The following is an 18,036-nucleotide window of genomic DNA, read 5'->3' on the forward strand; positions in this document are numbered from 1 at the left end:
TTACACACCAACATGGGCTGGCAAACCAGTTCCATTTAAACCAATGTTCACTTTGCTGAATGAGATGTTTAGGTTTGCATGTACTTCACCTTTCACATGAAAGTAAAATAAAGATCCAGAGTCAGTTACGGTAAGGTTTCTTACTTTGATGATTGTAACTGCATGGTACACGTCCACAGAAGGGATACCCAAGGCCCTCAAAGGAGGGTCTATGGAATGTTCTACAACCTGGGAGAAGCTCTATAGCACAGTGTTGATATGCAAAGCATTCAAAAGAGCCATAGCCATCTGCTTTACCAGCACTTGACCTCCTGAACGTTCGCCATCGCGACGTTCTTCAATCAGTCTTTGAAGCTTGGTTGGCAAATCGTGTTCCACAATGAGTTGCTTAGGCCGAGGGTGATGCTCGTAAACAGCCTGATCAACATTGCTCAGTAAGGTCAAATTGATCCTTGCCATATTTAAGTTGAATGAAAAGAATATCAGAAATCAGGGACATGATTAAATTGCGCTAAGAATATTAAAAAACCAAAGACTATATCTACAAGCGTAAATATTGGTTAAGCTTAAAATATGAATTCTAAATTCAGGTGGCGTACTCTGATCAGCTTCAGCAGGGTGAGTCTAGCAATGGCATCTTGATTTTCTAGACGCGCTACCAGCAATGGTGTTAAACCGGAGACTGCTAATGCAGAATTCAGCCTAACCGATTTGCTGGCATCAGAACCACACAAAATATATCAATAAACCCGCGACACAGGCATCAAAGGTTCATGTTGTCTATAAATAGGTATCATGTAGTGCAAGAAACGACCTTTGAAACACAAGCCATTTATTCATATAACTGTTACAAATTGCTCATGCATTTTCAATCAAATCCGACCAGCACTTTCTGAAGGTGAGTACCCAGCTGTTCAAATACGCTGCACCGAAGAATGTGGTTTCCACCTCATTGAAAAGGCACTTTTTCCTTGTAAGAAAATATCTCATAATTGAGCATTAAAACTGAGTTAAATTAGATTGAACAAATGCACGTACCTGATGATCTTGAGAAATGGTTCAAGAATGTGAACAAAAGAAGGGGCCCCGCATGACTGAAAGAAGGCAACGAGTCTCTGAACAGACTCCTTCTGGAGGAGTGCCTGTTCCACCTTCCGCTGCTCATTGTCATGTGCCAGACACACAGCCAGGGAGTCGAGAGCAGTCACTGCCCAAAGCTCATCATCAAGTAGAGCCAGATAAACCTCCAAGCCCCTATTTCTTCGTAGCAGCTCCCTGTGGTTGGTCACACACCAAAGTTTTAAACCGATGTCAAAAAGTGTTCCTGTTTTTTGCCTTCATATATCTCACTGTAGATATTGGATCAAAAAGACAGGGAAAAAATTATCCCTAAAGATGCTGATATTAAAACGAGACCACAAAAGTGGTTGTTTGAAAAGCGGTCTTATTCAACAAATTGTGTGCGCTGAGCAACAACATACCTCGTTGTCCGTGAGGCATGAGCCATATCACATAATAATGGAAGAGCAAACTGCTTCAGAGGCGAATTAATCTTTATGAAATACATCAAATGAGGAATTATGCCACACTCAGCTGCCTGCTCTTGTCGCCGCTTATTAATTTTGCATAAATTGTGCAGGGCATTAAGTACCTGCACGAAGAGGTCATGTAAGTATCGAGTAATTATAGGAGCAGACTTCATAGACACAACCAAGAAACTCTACTTTCTAAAACAAGAAGAAACATATCAACGAAGCTATCACAAAAATTATCAAGTTCTTGGAGGACTGGTTTCAAATGCATCACGCTGTATTCATTTTCGACTAGCTAGCGGATAACAATGAAAAGCACAACCAGCTGATACAGAAAATAGCAATATGAATGCACCTGCATACCTGGTTGTGAATTTGGTCCAAATACGGTCCATCACGAGCCTCGAGGAAAGGAATCAAATGCTTCATCGCCTCAGCGCGTTGTAAATATTCAAGAGTGTGCGGATCTTGAGATAGCTGCTTGATACACTCTAAAATCTGCACAATATAGAAATGCCATCAGGAAACAAGGAAAGTTGACAACTGATTGATATCCAGTGAGCATTCTCAGTGGTGATGTTTCTAAGATATGTAGATTTCTAAGTCCACTATCAAATTCCTTTTCGCATTCAATTCAAAGGTGAGAGCCGTCGTCCACTGACGCGCCCGGTAACTAAAGCCCGACAAAACAGTATTTATCACTAAATTGATCAAAGTAACATTAATGTATAAGTGATACCAAGAAAATCTGTAGATGTATCAAGTTTCAAGGGAAAATGTTGCTGAATACTTGGAAGAATCACAAACAGTAATCTAAAATAGCAAGAAAAAATGAGATTTATAGAAGCAAAGAGAAAGACATTGCACCTTCGTAAGAACTGGTGGTTGTAACGTACTCAGCGCCTGTAGAAGACGCTGCAAAAGGCTTGTGCTACACATGTGCTTTTTAACAGCTGTATCAGCACGAGAGAATTCCAGTAACAAATTTGCCACCTTTCCCAAGTACTCTTGAGCTTCCTCAGGATTAGCTGAAACTTGCAGTCGAGATAGTTGACCCGATGAAGAGGCACTCTCATGTGCGTGCAAGACACCAGACGCAGTTTGAGAAGTCGAACTTGAACTATTGATCACAGGTTCTGCCTGAAATCAAAACATCGCATGGCACAACTAACTGCATCATGATGCAGTTCAGATGGAAGGAATGGCGCAGAAATCCATTGCACTCAATTCATGATAACACATAATATTCAGTAGCCTAACTACCAACTTCTGTCCAAAAGTGTTCATCTGATGGTTATTTTGTAATTGCGATAAGATTACTTCAATTGCTGGAAGTAAACACACCCTATTTGGTGATGCTCCTGAAAGCTTTAAATTCATACGGGCCGATAATGATGGGGAGAGATGGGCTGATGGTGAAAGAATGCCAGTGTTCCCCCACCCATGCTTCGGAGAAGGAATATGATTCATCTCTAAGTTCCGTCCTTCCTGCTCAGTATCTGCACCCCATTGCACTGATTGTAAGTGTGTTGGCAAAGCAGTAATGTAAAAAAACAGAAGTTTGCCAAAGCCTGGGAAACCCATGCAGGTCAAAAAAAATGGTTTGTATGCTATGGACAATGTGACAATAGGAACCTCAATATCTGGCAGTGCTGCATGTTAATCATTTCAAAATTGAAGACGTCCAATAAGCGACAAAAAGAGAAGAAAACTGAACCAACATTTAGAGTATAAGACTAGTGTGCACACAACTCATCCAGAGAGGCACTAATCAATCTGTTGACGTCACATTAGGCACCTGGTACAACAAATGCAACTCAGACTCAACATAGGAAAACACTCTAGACGAATAGCCAATAGCAGTTCCAAGTAAACAATAGACCTGTGAAACTAGCCGCCATTGAGTCGAAATCACCATTCATTTTCGGCAAAACACCTGAGTGGAGGGTTGGCGATGAGATCTCTCTAACTGGAACCTGTTTCAAAGGATGAAGAAGCTCAGAAACAGAATTCGCATGGAGATCCTTGTCGATAAGAGTAGACAACCAAACCATTATAAAAAAAAAGAAAAAAAAAAAAAAAAAAAAACAAGAAGAAGCTGGGGCCGATTCAGTAACTAAGGTGTAAAGTCACGGTGAAAATAAAACATCAAATTACACTAAGGGAAGTCAGGATTTAGATGAAAATGATGTTGATAATATGACAACATATTCGTACATGTTTCCGATGGAAGGCACCTAGCACATATGTGTATCTAAGACCATGCAACATTTCGTGAGAGAGAACAAACCTCGTCTAGTTGAGAGATGTCCACCAACCCATTAATACACTTAGATGTACCCCATACTTCATCCGCTAGAAGCGGCCTGGCCTCACCATCTGACCTTGCTTCATCATCTCTTTCCCTTTGATCACCACCACCGCCACCCATAACCCACATACTTTCTCCGTACCCTGGTTGAAAGGGGTCTGAAAGTCGACCAGATAGGATTGTCAGTTTTGAATGAGTCAGATTCCCGGAGTGCAGCCCAGCATATCCCACTTGCCCAGGTAAATTTTGCCACGAAAATTCCGGTAGCCCAGATAGCCCTGCCTGATGCCCCTGCACAGGCTGCATCCTTGCGGAATCTCCATTACTCAATCCAAGAGTTGTTTTCTGGTTACCAATGTTAGTAGACACGTTTTCAATACTGGGCTGATAGGGTCGCTCAGTGGCCAATGAAGTGCTAAGCAGCCGGGAGGCTTCGCTGAGGGTATGAAGAGTGTCAACCAATCGAGCAAGTATACTGCTTCTTGCAAATATGTGACAGAAATCATTTTTTAGGCTCAAGCCAGGGAGATCAACGACCTGCCATATACAATCTAAGGCCATGTGCACCATTTCCCTGAACACAAGACACAGAAAAAACAATATTAGAACAAGTTGTAAGCATGACCTTATAGCATGACGGCGAATCCAGTACTTATTCCCACTTCAATCAAACAGGATTCTGATTTCACTTATACATTAATGGACTTGCATCATCACGTTGTTACCTTCTAGCTAATAATTTGTGAATGATAATAATTTCAAAAAATACAACAGCCACAGTAATAAACTTCCAAGATTTGACTAATAGACGTGTCAACGCAACTTATGACTTTTAGAGCTAAAAATATCTCTGTTAATTGCAAATAACAATGAAAGGACGAACTTACCTATATTTTGAATAATCTTTCTCCAAGAAACCAACTAATACTGGAAGGCCCCGGCATGCAATGAACATCTGTAAAGTCAAAGAACTGCATTTAACACAAAGCATAATTAAAATGGGCGTGAATGCCTACGTTGAAAATGTACAGGATGTGAAATATTATCACAAGTTTCTGGCTACCATCAAATAATTCACAACATTAAAAACAATTATACATCAGTCATTCACAATCGCAAGGCTTCCCAACTATCATATTGTTTTGTGCAATGCCAGCTGCATTTCGTTATTATAAAGAAGAAAGAAGCAAGAGAACTCCACATGTTTACTACATAGTGTATCCGCTAGTATTGTTATCAGAACGTGTAAACCTCACCTTTTCTGGCAGAGTTTCTTTATGAAATATGCTGCCTGCATGCGCACCTCCTTCAAACACTCCGCACTTGCAAAGCCCATCATTATAGGGATCTGAAAAGCAGCATTACAACAATAAGAGTATCAACTTTGGATAGGAGTAAACTCTAATACATGCAACACTCGTGGTAAATTAAGAAATCGAGACATGTATCAAATTAAGAAACATTAAACAACTTAAACAACATAATAATACATCTGATTTCTTGCATGAATACGTACTAGAAATTGACCGAAATCGATAATAAGACTCACCATGCCAGCACGACAAGCACTTTCTAGGAGTTCAATGTTGTCGTCCGTGATCAGATTCAACACTCTCAACACTGTATATACAACCTGTTCATGGGAATCCAACAAAACTGAATTCGTAAAGATGCTCGTTACAAAACAATAGGTATATGGACATTTTACACAAGATCATAGAAGTACGATAAGTCTCGTACCCTGATGTTGTTCATGTCAAGCATGTCAATAAGCGGAATGATGCCATGAGGCCTCATGAAGTCCTTCCTTTGGTTTGGAAATTCTTGAAAAATGCTGAATAGTTTCTGACAAGCTGCAAGAATCACCTCCTCGGTCTCATCTAACTTCAGCATTGACATCAACCGACTTACTTCTAAAGCCTGCACAAAATTTATATTGAAAGTGAAAACTTTGATAATTGTACAACGATTGGGCAATGTCCAAGCGTACCCAAGTGTGGAATAACCAATTCATCAAAACAAGGGGCTGTGAAGGATAGATGCACAGCATTGAATCGCAGATCCTAAGGAAGTAAATTGAAATACCAATTCACCCCCAATTGTACAAAACTACAAAAATCTTAGTTGGTATTTTAGAATCTACCAAAATACCTGCTTAGCCAAATACTCAGCGCCCTCTGCCCTGGTCACCATACACTGCAACAAAGAACAGCAAAATCATGACAAGTCTCTTCATTACACCAAGTCCTAGTTTACAATACTTCAACTCGATTTTGTAAAACCCTTAACCTGTCTCAAAGTCAAGGCTCTGGACCATTTCTTAAGTGAAAATAGGCAAATTTATAAAAAAAAATATTTAACTTTAAATGAGATAACTTATGAGCACTAACTTATCATGACAGAACGCACAAGGTCAAAAGCTCTTAGATTCTGCAACATAATGATGCAGGAGCAAAATATAATTACTTAACCCATCCTTTGATTTTGGAAAAAAAAAAAAAAAAAAAAAAAAAAAAAAAAAAAAACATTTGGAGTTGATGTTTCAAACACAACTTTCTGACATGTCTTACCTGGCCAGTTCTTATGCTTTCATCATCATCAAGATCAACAGAACTTTCATATCCGTTTGGTTTTGCAGGTTGTAAAGTCTCAGCTTCTACTCGTTTTTTAGCCGTCTTCACCTTCGCCTTCGCAGCTGTGACATGAATCTCAGAAGAACCCCCACGAGGAGGTAAGCCATGATTAGTAACCGCTGAAACTGGGGGATATACTTCTTGCACCCCAAAAAATAGGTCGTTTGTATTATCATCCAACGGTCCATCAGTCAATTTGCTAGAATGAACGGGGGATGGTTTTCCTGCCTGAAAACATTTGAGGACATTCAAATATCAGCAAATATCAAAACTTGCATCAAAACACGCGATGTGAACAGCATACAAAGAACTTACTGCTACGCATTAGCTTATTTAAACATTTACACAATTCTTGCAACTCTGTGGCAAGCGTCAAATAAACACTGGAAGTCGTGCGAATAAGTAAATGTCGTGATCACCTCAACCGATATAGTACCAGGTCAACCTAATTGTTAGAAGTACTGATCCCTCTTATGCAAGTAAGAGGCCATCTTCCAGCTTACTACTCCCACCATAAAAGAGATCTCAACAAAACAAAGGGGTAGAGATAAGATAACAAGACCTGTAAGGATAAATGATTTCCATTTGCTTCGACTTTCATTCCATGATTATCGGTTTTCTTACTATTAAACTCTGTTCCCAATAAGGAACCAATCCCTTCCACATCCTCTTGACCTGGAAGAATATGAGTAAACTTCCCTGAGGTACTCCGCATCCCACTTACTTCGAATTTCACATGTTCTTCAGTGTCACTGGGTGTTCTTTGAAGCACTACATTATGTACGGTCGGCTCTGAGGAATCCAAAACCCGTACACCTGCAGGAGGTCTAGTTAATGGGGTAGTTACCGTAGGAGGCAACCTTTTAGCAGTGCTGGGCATGTTCATTTCAATTAAGTCTTGATCATGACTCCCTGGTAATCGAGGAAAGTGCGCAATACCATGGCTTGGAATGCGAAGAGGAGCACGTGGACCAATGCTGTTGCTTTGACCACTGCTCGCCTCAGGACTCGCTGTTAGAGAATGGCCGTTTCCCTCATCCTAGTAATAATGACACGAGTTGCATTCTTAATGATAAACAACCACAATGAGAGGATTTCTTATCTGCATATTAATCAATGCTACAGGATACCCCCTAGGACTACTACCCCAGAAAAAGAGACAAATCAAGAACAAAACATACAAGTTCGTTGGCTAGAACATAAGAAAAGTCTGCATACTTACTGAGCCAGTCTCAAAAGAATCCCTGGTTGTGGGTCTAGCACTGGATACTGGTCCCGCATTTTGCTGTCTACTCTCCTCACTAGTGGCATCTTCTGTGGATGGAGTTTCTCGAGGAACAGTACTGCGTGGATCACCACCTTAGCTTCAGTGCAATATCACATGGTATGAAGAGACTTCATTATCCAGCCTTGCAAAAATATTATGGCTCGCCTTCCATAATTCATCAAATTGAAAAGAATTTCAATCTTATCAAGAAGCACTACAAAGATTGGAAGTGTACCTGATAATTTCATTTCGTTTCTCGCGCCTAGACTTTCGAATCCAAGCATGACTCAACAAAGTCTGTGCATCTGGTCGTCGTTTTGCATCCTAAACAAAAACATTCAGTGCATATAAATTGGGAGTTAAGTACTAAAATATTCCTCATCATTCAATTTGCGAGGCTATATTTTCTATTTTAAGCTGACATGCATTTTGTGCAAATGAGATGAATCATCCACATTCAAAGAGAGTGCGGCCATACCTTTTGAAAACACTGGCGAAGAAAATCGGTGATGACTTCAGATATATGTTCTGGTAAGGGCGGATGATCGTCCTACGAACACACAAGCACCTTTAGTACATCATTACACATATATAGAAAAAAGAGTCTGACAAAGCTAATAATAATAATCATATTAACCTTAAAATAGCCATTAATACCAAAATACCAAAAAACCAAACAACACTTACAGAATACACAGACCATGCTGGCTTCTCAACACTACATACAACGACATTTGCCTTCAATAATACCTGTACAATGCGAAAGAGAGCTGGCATGGGTTGCAATTCGTAGTATGGTGGGACGCATGTCAGCAGCTCAATCACTGTGCAGCCCACACTCCAGATATCCGACGCAGCACTGACTCCCGACATCTCAATGACCTGTCAGATAAACTATTCCGTTAATGATTCCCTGGGACACTTCTAGAATAAATTTGATGATAGAAGAATTACGACACTGGAATGAAAGTCCTTCCGTAAAGAGAAAACCAAAGCTGTTCAGAACACCACTGACCTCAGGAGCCATCCAATAAGGTGTACCAACAACAGAATGAGTGTTGATGTCAGCCTCGGTTAATTTGGTGGCAACTCCAAAATCTGCGAGTTTTACCTCTCCCTATTTGGACAATAACCAGCATTGAATTAGGTCTGAAGTTTCCCATATGGAAAACCCCTCAACATGTAAGTAGAGCTAGAGGACTAGTAACTCAGCTGGATAATTAAAAGAACGGAAACTTAGACAGCACAGCTCAGACCGTGAATAACCCACCTCCTTCGTGGTCAGTATGTTGGCACCCTTGATATCACGGTGAATGACACCCTGCTCGTGCAAGTAAACAAGACCTTCCAACACCTATAAATACGAGTCAAACGAATCACAACAATTAAAACGTAAATCCATGCTCCTGTTCGATCACCTCAACCAAGAACATAAGGATCTAAATAACAACAACCAATAGAATGTCAATGAATCTTGATGAAAAATCTACAATTTCCAAATCAACGACGTCAGTTATGTGTTCAAACCCAATTTGAGAGCGGCTTGGAGAGGAAAAGTTTAGAATAGAGATTGTATCCCCATTACCAAGATTATTAGCACCCATCATGAAGGAACAAAATAATTTTTCTGTCAAGAATATCCACCATCCTGTAACCTACATAACTAATTTTAAAACATTTATAGGAGACAGTCCAGTTAAACACTTACAATAAGTAGGCACGTCATATTTACAATGTCTGACATATCATTTCCGAACACGTTAAAAGTGTGTCTCTAGAACACTACATCACCAAGGTGAACCGAATAAATGTTATCGTGACACACCTGAGCAATGTAGCGTCCCACAACGTTTTCAGGAAGAGCCCCGAATTTGTTGGGCTTAATATTGTTAGCCAGAGAACCATTCTCAACAAATCTGGGTCACAATGCCAAAAATAAAATGCAAGATTTAGCCTTCGGAACCCTTGAAATGCAACAAAAGACTCCTATGATGAAGTGCAACAATAATTGTGTTTATAATGTTTTGTGCTGTTCAATAGAATTTCAACTAAAAAATTTAGAAACCGAACACACGCAATGCTGAAAAGCCACAGCTCTTTCAAATACAGATCGCCATTCATTTTGATGCGTGGTTCTATGAGGACAGCACAGAGAAGAACTAGACTTAAAGAAATCCGTAAGAAAGCTGTCACAACATACATTCTACACATAACACAACCATGACATAGCCACCAAAAAATCTGACTAAGAACTGCAACCCACTCAAGTATGATGTAAAGATGCGTTTTAGTCTTGAAAGAGCCTTGATACTTCACTATGTTTCTGTGGTTGAGATTCTGCAAACACAATCATAACAAACAACTATGAAAACTCATGAAACTGCAGCAATAGTCGTCCATAAACTTGAAGGCAACTGCACAATTATCATGATAAAACCTTGTGAGAATTCTTATAACTTTAACTGCCAAACTACAGTTCTGAACAGTACCTTTAAAAGGTCGATCTCCGACTGCATATTCAATCAACGCATGTCCAAGAAACCCCCATCAGAACACATACTTTAAAGAAGTGGCGCAAGTGACGCTTATTTTATTAGAACTGCCAGTTTTTCTATGAAACAACTAAGTAATCCAGTTTCAGACTTTATATAAGTATGTAAAGCGATGCCCTCAGCTAAGGCAACAACCATTAAGGAGGATAAAAAGAGAACAGCGAACATCTACAAATTGCTCAACGCTCGAGCGACACCACATCAACTTTGCCTACTTATAAGACATTGAGATAAAACTTGGGGAACTGGACAAACTAGTCCATTTGGAAAACCACCAAGCTTTTCAAAACAGTCACCAGCTTTTCAAAACGCCAATATATAAAGCCAACACAACAGCTTCCTGAATCTTGACTGCAAGATCCAAGGATAGACAATGGGTGCAGAGATTGCACAATGGACTGGAGGACGTTGAAGCACAAAAATTGTGCATGAATGTGCAGTAGAACCTGAACTGATCATGATAGTCCAAGTGTTTACCATAATGCTAGCGAGATCCTCTGGTGGAATATTCTCCAATGAGACCTGTTTAATGGCCACAAAGTCGCCATTCTCCAAGTCCAGCCCTTTGTACACTCGCCCATATGCACCTTTTCCAATTTCGTCACCAAGCATCTGCCAAATACAATTGGTCAAAGTCAAGACACTAGCAGAAAAGCTAAATTCTGACACATTGAGCCAAAGAATCTCAAAAACAAGCAGGAGAACATATCCCACATTGTAATTCTACTCATCAGCTTACATTTCTGCACAAGTGTTAGTTTTGCAACCGTCTCTAATTCAAAGTGGGACTCAACTGAAGAAAATCGATACTATGACAGTGGTCTTCCTACATGAAAGCCAACACTGATGTGCTACCAATCAAACCTCCGTGGTTCTGGTTAACAACTAAAATGAGTCTAAACTGTGTGCACAATTTTTGTGCAAAACCTTTAAAACTTCTTAAAACAGGAATGTTCTTCTGCTTGCACACTTGAATGAACATCACTGAGAAGAAGTATCGGTGCAATGAAAAAGGGATTCGTACGTATTTGTCATTGAGGGTTTTCGACTTGTGGAACGCCGAGCCCGAAGTATGGCGCGACATTGCATCCACCACTTGGATTTCTCCCAACGACAACTTCTCTCATTGTCACCTCAAAGAATACTGACGCCCAACTGGAAACTTGAACCGTAAGGTTGTGTCTCGATCATCTTCTGTTAGCTCAGCCATCTTGAGGCCACTGCCAGGTTGTGGCTTCTCCTTGAAATGCTTCCGGCTCGGATCCTTACAAACCACTTCACTCTTACTCGTCACGCACACAAGGCGGAAGAGCAAACTGTCTCTTAATTAAATAGCCACTCGTATCCTAAACTCCAAAACTCCGTCCCGACCCCAAGCATTGCGAATAGTCAAACAGAAGACATGAAATCCTAAGACCTGCACCAGAGCCCGTCACCCCAACTACCATTCAGAGGGTACGGAAGCACGAAATAAAATTTGAAAAAAGCCCTCTACTTCCAATCCTTGTGACTTGATCCAATTCCCAAGAATGACAGGGAAAGGTAGCTCCTCAGTACATGATCCTCAGCAACGCCACAAGCTGCTGGTTGAGCAACAAAGTCTGTTAAGGGACCACCACCAGTGTCTTCTGAATAACAGTCCCTTTTCCCATAAGCCAATGGCATCCTGGTTATAAACTATCCAGTAAAAAAGTGATGCAAGCAGTCGTGCGGTTAGAGAAACCAGAATCACTGTGATCACAGCTGATGATGAATAGGCAATGCATGAGAAAAGCCTCGGCCGTAACCCAATAGTCCCAGGGGCAAATGTGCAAACTACTGCAGCTAAAGAAAATCCCTTATTAATTGTTCGAACTTATTAGTCAACCATTGCGCGCCGCTTGCAGAGACTTGATGCCAGAGAGACCAAACACCATGTTCTCGTGAACTCGATTCCATTCCACTAAACTGCAATCCTCTTCTGCTCTTCTGAGCTTTCCATACTGCAACTTTGAACATTTGAACGTGTCATATAGTTCCAAATTTCGATTGTGGTCCTTCAAAATCTGCAGACCCGCGCAAACAAATCGAGACAGAGCTTCGTGCCCATTTTTCCTCCTTACTCGCAGCAATTCTGCGCTGCTCCACTGCAATACAGATTGATAAACTGAATCGCCCTGCCTCCTGCCGTGTGAACTCAAATCCTACAATCGATCCAATTCTTGAGTACAAACATAGGACTGAACTACTCAACCTACCTTCAACCTGGATAACCTCTTACAATACTCACAATCAATAATCTCTCTCTGCCACACACAGAGCTCATTCACCTAAAACCTACATTGTAAGTCCGCCACAAAGCAAACGATTTCTGTCGTTTCTGTAATCCATGCATTCTGATCTCTCATAATCTCTACCGCAACTTATATACGCCCACAAAAAAGAAATACCCACTTCAGCATCAACCCCGCCAAAAGAATCAAAAAAATAAAAATAAAAATAAATCACGCTAAACTTAACTTAACTAAACAAAAACAAAAATTCTTCACGTTGACAAACCCGTGCAAAACCCTCACCACCCGTCCTCTCAATCCTTTCTATCAAGCTTCTCAAAACCTCGACGCTTCAGAAACCCTCCTAACACGGCAAGCTAACCAACCCTACCCTCACACATCCCACCATGCGCAATGACGCCTGTAATCTCCAAAACAAGGCTCTCTCATCGCCTGAGAATGCAATCACTACACTCCGGTACACCGCCAAGCAACGTGGACACAGATCCAAACACTGAAGCCAAAGAAAGGCACAGAGAACGAACCACTGCGAAGAACTGACTCAAAACCCTCCTGCGTCAATGGGGCAGAAGCAGCAGCAGCAGCTGTGCAGATGTTGACGATGGAGGAAGAGTCGAGGCGAGCATCAGAACACGCACAAGTAGCAGGGAGAGTCGCCTGGGTGATTATGCACGACGAGATGCCTGTGATGGCATTGAAACACTTCCCCGCACGCTCTTCCACAGACGAACGAACGGACGAACGGGCGGACGGACGGACGAACAGAGGGGTGGGGGACAAACTGGTGGCCTGACTGACGGGCTCCAATGACCCTGTTTACTTGACGCCGCCAACGGCCGGCGTGTTCGCTTTTGGCACGAGCTGTCCCCGGCGACGACCGTCGACAATTGTAGTTGTGCAGCATGGGATCCTGTGCGCTGGGATAAGGAATGAATGTTCCCTTAGCGTTCCCATGCGAGTGGGTCGGTCGTTGCTCCTTCTGACCAGCTGGCTAGATGTCATTGGACGCAGCGTGAGCCTTGCACCGCGGTGTTGGGGGACCAATGAAAGGTAGTTTGTGCAGGGAATCCTACTGTGGATGGCATTCATCCATTCCTAAAGGGCGGGCAGCCTACCCCCGCTGCCCGACCGTTCATCTTGCGGGAAATATTTAATACTAGGTATTCTTCATGCTTTAAAAAGTATAGATATTTTTCATGTTTATATAGAATTTAGTTATATATTAAAAAAAATATGTTAACGTGGAAATCATCCAAGCAAGTAGATTTTTCAAAATGAGCACATATTGAATTACTATATTAGTTACAAAATTAATTATAAATTCCTTTTTCAAGAAAGAAAACAATGATGATTTAAGGAATAGAAATTACTCTTGTTGTTTAATTTTATTTTGAATGATTCTTTTCTCGTCAAGATATTTTTGTAAAAAATAGTACAAGATATTATGCCAAATAAAATGAGTGATGGAGAGATAGATACTTTAATATACATAGATGATATTTATTTATTCACAATAATTTTATAATAATAATAAATTAATTAATAATGAATTAATTCTAAATATAATATTTAATTTTTCATTAGATAAATTTACTACTACAAAATCTTTATAGGTATATATTTGTATTAAAGTATTAATAATCATATATATATATATATATATATATATATATTTTTCTAGGATGAGCCAAAAATCAGAAAAAAATATAATAATCTAATTTTCACTTAGTTTTTTTCGATATATATGATATTGTACCTAATCAACCAAGCATTATTATAGATTTAAGTTAATAGTACAAACCACTAACAAGGACAAAATAATTGTATTCAATTTTTTTTAATAGAAACTATTCTTCAAATCATGCTTGATCTTCTATTAACCTATTTAATAATTTTTTTAATAGAAAATATAATATTAGATATTATTATTACTAATATATTTACAACAAAGAAACATTAGTATTTTTTGTAGTTTAAAATAAATATAGCAAAATATCTAGAGATTTTACTTATAACTTATAATATCATAGAAATTAAAGCCACATAAATTTCTAATAAATGAATGTTTAAAAAATAATTTTACTTATACTATTACCATATTTATATATAAAAATATTTTATTAGAATATTGTGATACTATTGTACCATTCATTTTGATACTTACTCTGATAAACTTGGTTCTATTGCCTACTATAATTTTTATCTTAAAAAAACTTTAAAGCAAGTGAAAAATGAATTTTTATCAAAATGCTGATTTATAGAGGTGCTTATTAGGATTGAAAGGCATAGTGAAATAAATAGGATTTTATTGCCATAGTGTATCATATGGCTTAAAAGCACAACTTAGGCACCACCACAAAGTTGTTGTACATACATGGTAGTAGTAGCAAGAAAAATAAAATTAATATAAGGTCATTTAGAGCTTTTTTATGTTTTTTTAGGTTTTTAAATAAGATTATGGCAATTTCATCCTACACAAATTGTGTGTAAGACAAGAGCAATATCAAAAAAATAACTTTGACAAAAAAAAACAAGACACCTTAAACATAATTCTAATCTTATCTCTTAATTTATTAAATGAAATATAATATGTTGCATCACATGATTTATTCAAGCAACAAGGTCACTTCTATCCAAGTAAGTTAGTTCCTAAAAAATCCCTCTTAGTTTTTTTTTATTTTATTTTATTTTATAGCTACAAATATTTACTTCTCCAAACTTGGTAGCAAAAACTCTTAGTCGATTCTAAACTTATGATTTAGTAAATTAACAAACTTTGGTGCTTCCCTATTATTGCACATTTTAAGTATAGCAAACTAATACAATATGAAATCATTGGCTAGAAAGAAGATATCAAGAATATTAAAAAAATAACAAGTTTATTATAAAAAATAATAATTGGATGCAACTATTTATATTTAATAATTTCAATAGAAGAAGTCTTTTAATATGTTTTAATTTCTTTGCCTTCAAAAATATCTCTTAGCCTTTATATATTCTAGTTATAGAATCTATTATTTGATTCATATACAATATGAAATCCAAAAGACACATTATTTTCGGGCTTATTAAAGATTCTAACTTAAATTATAATAAAAAGTATTTTGGAAGAATATTGGATTGTGACATCTCAAAGCAAAAGTGGTCTTAACAAGATCCTCAAAGAAGGCTCTAATAAAAATCAAAATCAAAGAAGAATGCCTTACAAAATATGATTTTTATTCAATCCAATAATATTGTATAGAAATTTGATCTAAATGGTTTCATATTAGTAAAGCATTACCAAAGAAAGAAAGAAAAATAACATTTAAAGTAGTATGAAAAATATAGAAACAAACAAAAATTTCCAATCTTATTCCATATATACTGCTAATTACACAAATAAAGACTTTGAACTTGTCAATTCATACATTAACTTGTTTTCTTGATCTTAATAAGTTTCTACAAAATAATATAAGATAATTAAAAGAAGTTAAAATAAAAAAAATAAGCACATCTGAGTACTTCAATTAGAAGGAAAATATGATAATGTGATAAAAAATCATAATTATATCAAATTTTGATAAGTAGCCTTACAACAAAGAAGAATCAATCCAACCAATTTATTTATACCATATTTTGATCCATCAAATCTAAATTCATTTGCATCTTTTTAATATATTTAAAAGCTTGTATCTTTGATATTGCAATCTTATGCAACTAATATTTTGCTATCTAATGTTCAAGTTAGTCTAATAGTATTAATTAACCTCCATCATTATTTTATCATCCAATCTAATATTTCCAAATAGTCAATCTAAATTTTTGTGGACAATACCTTGGAATGCAAAAATATTTATATAATAGATAGATAGATAGATAGATAGATAGATATTTGAAGAATTAAACCTTAGAATAATATGCCAAATCTTCAAGAATTGTCTTTGATAACAAACGGCTATATAAAAATAATATGTCTCTAAAAAATTTGGTTATAAATTTAATGGATATTGGTACAAGGTTACTACCTTATGACTTAAGATTCTTTAAAGATAATATAACTCTTCTAAATAATATAATACTAAAAATTTGTTTTGACTATTGTGGCAAACTGTCACGAACATATGCATATAAGCCAATAATTACTTATATAAATAGGTAGAAATAAATAGAAGTAGGTAAAAGAAAGTTAATTCTATAATATCTTCTATGGAAGCTTCATAAATGTTGCTTTGACTTTATAGATTTCTCTAATTGACTTTTGGATTAGAAACATGGTCAACAAGTTGGCCATGTGCCAAACATGTTATTAGCTTGAAGACTAAGCTAACTATATGGCCCACACATAGAAAAATTTGCCTTGTAAGTCAAGGCATGTGTCCTACAAAATCAACACATGTAGGAGGTCCTATAGAATATTGCCACATAGCCCCTAGTTAGATAATATATATAGAAACAAGATTGAAGCCCTCTTCACTCTTGTCAACTCCTTTCTTGCTTCTAGTCTAGTTTCAAGAGTCTCAAGTTTTCTTGTCTTTTGGTAATAAGCCTTTTTAATTTCTTTTAATATTCGTACTTCCTTATTTCTATTTTGTCACTCTTTCTTTGACCCGGATTTCATTGGTTTATGTATCATCTTTTAGTTCATGTCCTTGACACACACACAATTGAATAAAATCAAGTGATATGGAGGTACAAGATTTTTTATTGGTCGTAAGACATGACTTCAATATTATCCTTAGACATTATAGTATTAATGAGATAAGATTATGATGTGATTGTGCACTATTTGACCACCTCTTCATTCAATTTCATTTATAATTTTTAAATCTAAATCATCAAATTTTAAAAACTTATTTTTTATTTATATGATCTTTGAATTTTTTAATGGATTAATAAAATTTAATCTCAATAAAATAATAGAATATTTTTTATCCACTATATGAGATTTTATTTTTTTATGACTCTTTTTGTAAAGAACTAGTATTCTTACATACAAGAAATTATATTTATTAAGTATAGTTTAATCTTTAAGAAAATCTTCAAGACATTAGTCCTTTAACTTGTTTTAATTCATGTTCTAATCTTTTAAAAAAGTTCAAGGATCTAAGGAGTTTAAAAAATCCACAACTATCATACTTAATAATAGTCTATCCAAGATCATTAAAAATATGAATAAGGACTTATCTAAGATATTTTATAAATATGAAATTAAAGAAGTTATTAAAGACAGGACTAAAAGCATAGTATCTAATTTCAAGAGACTTTAAAAAAAAAAAAAAAAAAAAAAAACTTTGAAAAATTTGGCTATGACAATTATTTTTTTCATATGACCAAAATTATTCTTTATAGCAAAAGCACAATAGTATATGTTGATAAGGTCTTTATAAAATTCTTCTAAATAGATAGAGGTGTAAGATAAGAATATCCTCTAACATCTTATTTCTTCATCTTGATTGTTGAACTTTTTAATATTATTAGTCAATATG

General features: G+C 37.1%; 1 protein-coding gene across 3 annotated transcripts; it reads right to left on the bottom strand.

Annotated features, from left to right (window-relative positions):
- Positions 1-13,231, bottom strand: LOC112286726 (MAP3K epsilon protein kinase 1). Of its 3 annotated transcripts, none has more exons than XR_012218194.2 (28): positions 13,093-13,230; positions 11,320-12,478; positions 10,773-10,907; positions 10,233-10,253; positions 10,007-10,080; positions 9,569-9,659; positions 9,014-9,097; positions 8,759-8,860; positions 8,494-8,625; positions 8,222-8,293; positions 7,979-8,067; positions 7,699-7,819; positions 7,039-7,515; positions 6,414-6,704; positions 5,995-6,039; positions 5,584-5,763; positions 5,393-5,476; positions 5,100-5,191; positions 4,731-4,814; positions 3,823-4,417; positions 3,415-3,508; positions 2,877-3,031; positions 2,400-2,672; positions 1,888-2,030; positions 1,482-1,651; positions 1,039-1,275; positions 600-714; positions 1-417 (listed from the first exon to the last, which is right to left on the bottom strand). XR_012218194.2 is itself a non-coding variant. In XM_024528906.3 (28 exons), exons 2-28 carry the CDS (start codon positions 11,377-11,379, stop codon positions 241-243), a joined length of 4,185 nt encoding a protein of 1,394 aa, XP_024384674.1. In that variant the 5' UTR covers positions 11,380-12,421; positions 13,093-13,231; the 3' UTR covers positions 1-240. The 3 variants fall into 3 exon arrangements, 2 of the variants coding, with proteins under 2 accessions (XP_024384674.1, XP_090109467.1); XM_024528906.3 differs by having other exon boundaries at positions 1,896-2,030; positions 11,320-12,421; positions 13,093-13,231; XM_090253341.1 differs by having other exon boundaries at positions 1,896-2,030.
- Positions 13,232-18,036: the final 4,805 nt, after the last annotated feature.

This window comes from Physcomitrium patens, chromosome 9 (genome assembly GCF_059467195.1).
Source record: "Physcomitrium patens ecotype Gransden chromosome 9, ASM5946719v1, whole genome shotgun sequence".
Taxonomy (NCBI): Eukaryota; Viridiplantae; Streptophyta; class Bryopsida; order Funariales; family Funariaceae; genus Physcomitrium; species Physcomitrium patens.